Source organism: Helianthus annuus, chromosome 6, assembly GCF_002127325.2.
Source record: "Helianthus annuus cultivar XRQ/B chromosome 6, HanXRQr2.0-SUNRISE, whole genome shotgun sequence".
Taxonomy (NCBI): Eukaryota; Viridiplantae; Streptophyta; class Magnoliopsida; order Asterales; family Asteraceae; genus Helianthus; species Helianthus annuus.
The window spans coordinates 22624783-22631861 of record NC_035438.2 but is presented as its reverse complement, the minus strand read 5'-3'; the positions used below and the strand labels follow the sequence as shown (position 1 = coordinate 22631861).

At 34.6% G+C, this 7079-nt stretch overlaps 1 protein-coding gene across 1 annotated transcript; it reads left to right on the top strand.

Annotated features, from left to right (window-relative positions):
- Positions 1-4249: 4249 nt before the first annotated feature.
- On the top strand, positions 4250-4947 carry LOC110884475. Its single transcript, XM_022132185.2, has 2 exons — positions 4250-4431; positions 4591-4947. The coding sequence occupies exons 1-2, from the start codon at positions 4337-4339 to the stop codon at positions 4823-4825; spliced, it is 330 nt and encodes a 109-aa protein (XP_021987877.1). The 5' UTR covers positions 4250-4336; the 3' UTR covers positions 4826-4947.
- The last annotated feature ends 2132 nt before the right edge of the window (positions 4948-7079 follow it).

The window sequence follows — 7079 nt, the reverse complement described above, 5'->3', positions numbered from 1 at the left end:
TTGTGGAGCATTCTGGAGCACAAGTGCCTTGTCTAAGTTTTCCTAATCGTGCATAGGACTTCAGTAAGTATGCTTAACCTTTCTTAGTTGAGTTTTTACTTAGTTTTAGCTTAAAAGTCAAACCATCATAATTAACGGTTGACTTAACGATTAATCATTAATGGTCCAGTGATTAATTGAATCAAAGGTAGTTATAAGTTGGTAATTATGTGGGCATTAAACCCTCAAAAGGGAACCCTCTGATTCCCACTCTAACTAGATCAAATGTTGGGTCAAAGTTGTTTAGAAAAAGTCAACAGGAGCTTAATTTTTGAATTAACATGTAATTAACAATGTAGGAGGCATGTAACCTATTTTATCACTCATATAACTTGGTAGTAAGTATAACAACTGGTCTAAGCCTGTTTGATCCGACCATTTTCTATTTTGACCCGGTTCGGAACCGAAAGTCGCAAAACTTTGACTTTTGCTTTGACTTCAGTTCTGACCCATTTTAGTATAACTTGGATATGCCTTAGGACTTCCTTAGGACCAGGTTACATGAGGGTATGACCCTCTGTGACTGGTTCGTTGTTTGTCCGAGTCATTTGCAAATTTCCGTTATATGCTTAAAAGTTGACCATAATGCCCTTTTGACCTTAAAACGAGAATTTTGGATATGTGAAAGGACAATAACCTTAGTTACTGATTTCTAAACATGTCCCTAAAATTTCATGTCAATTCGAGGTCTAGAATAGGAGTTATGCTAAATAGCGCAATTAAGAAAACTTTTGTTAATTAAACGACGCACTTAGCATAAAGCCTATCTAAACCCAAATTTCGACACCAAACCTTTTACACACTGATGTAATATAATATTTTGGGATTTTTAAAGATTTTTAATTATTTTTAACCTGCTCATAACCTAAGGTTATGACCTTGATTCGGTAAATACCGAATATACCATCTTCGGACATAAAACGAGTTCTACATAGTATTTTGACGCCAATCCAATTACTACTGATTTTAAATAATAAATAAAGGATTTTGAACTATATAACCGGATCAGAAAACTCAAATTTCCTGTATAACCCGGAAATCGCTTAAAACGACTTTCTACGCGTATTAAACGCATAGTTTGGGTTTAAAACCATTTTGTCATATAAGACTTATTACCAACTGATGAGATCCATTAAAATAAGTTATTTTACTAATGTATCCATACCCGAGTCTCAGAGATTATAATTAATCTCTTTTATAATCTTTAAAATGACCAAAATACCCCTACGGGGCGTATTATGGGATTAAACTCGTTATGGGCATAATGGAAGGTATCCTACTGATATCACAACATATTTAGAGCATATTGACTTAGGAAACCTGTGTAAGACTCTTACGGTTACCCGTTACGCCATTTACGCGTTCGGTTCGGTTTATGTAACTAGTTTACATAAATTAGCCGAAACGGGTCAAACCTTGTCGTTTTTATCTCAAAATCCAGAAGGTGTTTAGTTTACCCATATTATACAAGTCTTTAAGCTTGTCGAGACTAAAGCACATTCTATTCCGGTCTTCGCCTAATCGTGCGTTCGAACCGTATCCTTCGTTAAAACTAACCGGTCTAAGTTTAGGCTTAATTAAAGACCCGTTAGGATTCTAATAGGTTATTATAAACCTTCGTTCCAGAATAGGAGACTCGGTAAAAGCTACCCGCACTTGCTATTTGTGATTGATACTTGCAAAGGTAAATACTTTTAACTTATTTCCCTATACGGGCTTGGGGTACGGTATATAGAATACCGCTTGGTCCAGCATTGAATCCTTAATCGAATAGAGATTAAATCATTGATATGCTTTGTTTTGAAATGTTTTGTTTGCTTAAAGCCTTTGGGGGGTTAATAACCATGTCCCGGATATCCTTGGCATCATCTTACGAGATGGCCACGACTTGAGTACGAGGTGTAGGCGTACACCCGTCTGTGCATAAATGAATAAATAAATGATGTGGTGTGTCTATTGATCTTTAACCCGGACTACGGATCGGGCTACTGAGCAGATAAGAAACATGTAATTCGTTTACAAGTATTATATTAAAATAATTATCCCAAGTTATAAAAGTTTGTGCCACGTGCATTCAAATCAATTTTATTAAACCTTTTCAAAAGTGTCGGTTGAATGTATTTACCAGTGTAAACTGACGTATTTTCCCAAAAAGGTTAAGTGCAGGTACTATGCGAACTAGGCTGGCTTTCTCCTAGCGTCCACAATAAGTCTCGCAAGCTTGGATGTCAACTGTTGAATAATATTTCCTATTTATTTTTGATCCCCCTGTGGATTATTTTCAACTGTTTGTGATACATAATATTACAATAAGATTCGGTTGAAATATATCTATCTTTTGCTTCCGTTGTGCATTTAAATATTATGTTGTTTAACTGTAATGTTACCAACTACGTCACGATAGTCCCCCACCGGGCCCACCGGTGAAACGTGTGAATATCGGGGTGTGACATTCATTGGGTGGCTTGGGAGAAGGTGACTATTCCGAAGAAGAATGGAGGGCTCGGGCAAAGCAAGTTGAGGAATATCAATATCTCCTTGCCTGCGAAGTGGGGTTGGAGATTCAAATCGGATAAGGGTAAGCTATGGACGAAAGTCATCGAAGCTATTCATAACACAAGACTATGTTGGGAATTTATTCCGGTTAGAAAAACCATGGGTGGAGTGTGGAATAACATTGCCAGTGTTCTATCCAAAACAAAAATTGAAGGCACGCCATTAAGGAATTTCTTTAGAAGTGTCGTTGGAAATGGGGAAGATACGACATTCTGGCTAGATCTGTGGCTGTGTAACGAGCCTCTCAAAGATAAATTTTCGGAGATCTTTAATGTGGAATCGGAGAAGAGGTGCAGAGTTGATGAGCGAGTTAAAACAGGAAAAAAATGGGACTAGTTACATTTGGGTTTGGAAGAGGCCGATCACCACAGGCCTGGAAGTAAACGAACTGCTTGGGCTGTGCAACTTGCTCTATAACATTTCTCTTACGACTAACCGGGATTCTTGGAAGTGGATTGGCAGCAAAGACGAGAATTTCAGTGTTGGGGCGGTGAAACGGGTGCTCGACAGTAGCAAGGTTCGGGATGATATTGTTGATGCGAATGGCTTCCGGCAAAATCTAACATTTTTGTTTGGAGAGCTGGCATGAACAGAATTGCCACTGCTGAAGCTTTGAAGATCAGAAACATTACTTTAGAAGACGATAGTTGCAAGCTATGCAGTGAGGGAGAAGAAATAGTTAACCATATTTTTACTTCTTGTTACTTTGCAACTATGGTATGGAATCATGTTAGTAGATGTTGTAATGTTCCGAACATGTACTTCTTTGAGTTCAAGGATTTGTTGCGTATTCATGAACATGTCGGTTTGAATGGTTCTAAGAAGGCGAGGAACGAGGTTACTTTTAATAACAAAGAAGCTAGGATTGAAGACATTATTAGTGAAATAAAATCTTTGGTTTTTCTGTGGTTTAAGAGCAGGATAAATGGTAATACAATTACTTGGTGCGATTGGTGTAAATTTGTAATTATGTAATGTGCGTTGTTTTGTGGTTGGATGCCTTGGTTTGAGGTGTGCCTGTTTGTTAATGAAATTTATCTTTCAAAAAAATTGATCTTGTGATTGTATAAAGCTCCGATATACTTGGATCGCCGTCATCAATAGAATATTCATGCATTAATTGTAGCAAAACACACATATTTTGGAGAATACGCAACACGGATTCGCTAAGCAAAACCGGTGATGAGAACCTATAAAACCGGTGATTTGGTTTCTATATTTGTCTAAATTCATGAATTGATGTATCAGACACGATGAAAAAAGTGTTACGTAAGAACTCATAGAAATTTATTCATGTAATGAGGTGAGATATACGAGCTAAACGTGATAGAAGATCATTTGTCGCCTAACTCCTCATTGATATGGTATATCACGTCGTTTAGACGACAACTTTTATTCTTTTCTACAATTATCAAATATACAAATAAATATATTAACAAAGTTATTAACCATCTTAGGCTTTTATAAAGCTTATTAAATTTGTTACATCATAAACCTATTGTGATAAAAATATATCTTTTGTTGAACAAAACAAGTGCCATCAAGTCATAAAACATTTATATTTTATACACTTTTTCGTAAAACCTAATTTACACATCAACCTCTCTCTCTCTCTTAAATTTCTCTCTCTCCCTACCCATCTATATATATCCACACCCACATAGTACATACACACACGTAGTGTGCAAACTCAGATTGATCAAACAAGTGTGTGTGTGTGTGTGAATCTTGAACTTGTTTAATGGCAGGAGAGTCTTCCTCAGATCTAACCATAATTGTTCACAAAAACCCTTCTGAATCTCATCTTTCTGAACTCGGTATCAAATCTTGGCCCAAGTAAACCCCCCCTCTCTCTCTCTCTCTCTCTCCTAGAACTTGTACTTTGTGCATGTATAATTGCACTCATCATACATACAAGATTCAAGAATATATAATTAGGGTTTCATGGATAGATCATTCATATTATTATATTAACTTATAATATTAATTTTGAAGGTGGGGATGCTCTCCCGGAAAGTACCAGTTGAAGTTTGATGCACAAGAGACATGTTATCTACTCAGAGGCAAAGTGAAAGTCTACCGGAAAAACTCGTCGGAGGTGATATCGGAGTTCGGTGCCGGCGACCTTGTTATCTTACCGGAGGGTCTGAGTTGCACCTGGGATGTCTCGGTTGCCGTAGATAAGCACTACAAGTTTGAATCAACTACTTCTTCTTCTTCTTCTTCATGATATAATAATATATTTTTAATCTTTTTTTTCATGTTTATAAATTATAATAGTTTAAAGTTTAATAGTTTAATTGGTAGTTGTAATTATTCCTAATTAAGGGTCTCTCTCTTTATCTCTAGAAATCTTGTGTTTTTATTTTACTCTCTCTCACAATATGAAGATTAAAATATGATTAAATAGAGACAAAGTATGATATCATTATTTTATTGTTGGTCGAGTTCATCGTAATTGACTTTACATTTCAAAACAAGCATCTCTTTCAATCACTTGCATATAAATGGATATTGTATTAAAGAAACTTAACCAATTTAAATAAAACATATTAGTATTTTGAAGTCAATTATTTTATTTAAGAACAAACGTTTTACAAGAATAAAAAGTTCAAAACCCCCTTTCCCCAAATCATTTCAAGCATGTTTTCAAGTTGACATTTTATTATATTTTGTTTTATATTAAATAACTAAAGGAAAATCAAAATATCAAAGTTACCTTCCAAAATATTTTTACCATTAATTTGTCAAATTTCTTCTAGTTTTGTTAATTTCTAGCTCATATGTTGATTTAATATGGTTCGATTTACTCTATTTTATTCTATCTTTGGTTTTTATGAAATGTGTTATTTCTAAAAAAGCATGATTAGCTTTATGGTTAAGTGATGAATTACTAGTCAATAAATTTGGTCAAAAACATCGGTCAATGCACGTCTCATTCAAACTAATCTTTGCTTTTAATGCCACTTTGACTGGTCAACACTCTCATGTGTTGATTTCATAAATGTTATGTTACATTTCCAACCCTTGAACATTTACAAAAAGTTATGGCATGTCCTTGCCTTTTGATTAGGCAAATTGAGCCCTTTATCGTGAAGAACACTAAAGCCATATAAAGATTTGAATTTATTGTGGTTTCAATTTATCTGTTTTGGAAAAAAGGAAGACATATAGACCGAGGCACGATTGGTTTGTGAAAGCCACTTATATCTTATCCAGTGTTCTAGAAAAGAATTAGACAATGAACAAACATTTGAAAATGAGTGTGTAGAGTTGTTCAAATGGTCACTATCGGGTGGTTTACTAATTGACTAACAAAGTCGATCTTGAATCAAGAATCATGTGTTACGGGACAAAAGTTATTGTTTATGCGATGTAAACTTGACTAAAATTCAAGCATAAAGACATATTTATATCCAACATTCTACTTGTTTGTGATAATTATAGCACGGTTTTAGGTTGTCGCGGTTAGAGTTATTCAAACGGTCGCTATCGGGTGCTTTACTAATTGACCAACCAAGTCGACCTTGAATCAAGAATCATGTATTACGGGACAAAAGTTATTGTTTATGTGATGTAAACCTGATTGAAATTTAAGTATAAAGATATATTCATATCCAATATTCTATTTGTCTACGATACTTGATTATGGCAAACTTTTAGGTCGTCATGTTTACAGTTATTCAAATGGTCGCTTTCGGGTGGTTTGCTATAGACCAACCTAGTCGACCTTGAATCAAGAATCATATATGTGTTACAAGACAAAAGTTATTGTTAATGCGATGTAAACTTGATTTAAATTTAAGCATAAATAAATATTTATATCCAACGTTTTGTCTCTTTGTGATACTTGATTATACAAGGGTGTTAGGTTGGTGTATGCGTTGGTTAAGAAAAAAAATCATTTAGATTCACATTAATACCTCTTTATTACTTCGCTTATTGTATTTTAATAATCCTAAGTTTCACCTGTTGGCCGATAATAATCACAACTTTAAAAATTCCCTACAACGACCTCAACTTGTAAGAATTTGGCCCCCGTTAATCATTTTCTAACATATAAGAATTTGGACTGCTCAATAGATTCTAGTACACCTACAGACTCCTTAAATGATTTAAATGTACCTATGTTGGAAAAATTATCAATGGAGGCCAAATTCTTACAAGTTAAGATCGTTGGAGTGAATTTTTAAAGTTGAGATTATTATCGGCTAATAGGTGAAACTTAGGATTATTAAAATCCAATAACCTTTATTATTTTAATAGGTTAAAGACCTATTTATTACACAGGTTGAATAACTCTTTTTTTTAATATTTATTTTAAATAAAATGTCATCATAAGGTGTGTTCATGGTTCGGTTTTTATGGTTTTAAGGTTAAATCGTGAGCCAAATCGTTAGTAACGGTTTTGGATAATCGAAAACCAAAACCGAACCGTTGAAAATTATAACCAAACCAAACCGAAGTGTTACTAACGGTTTGGT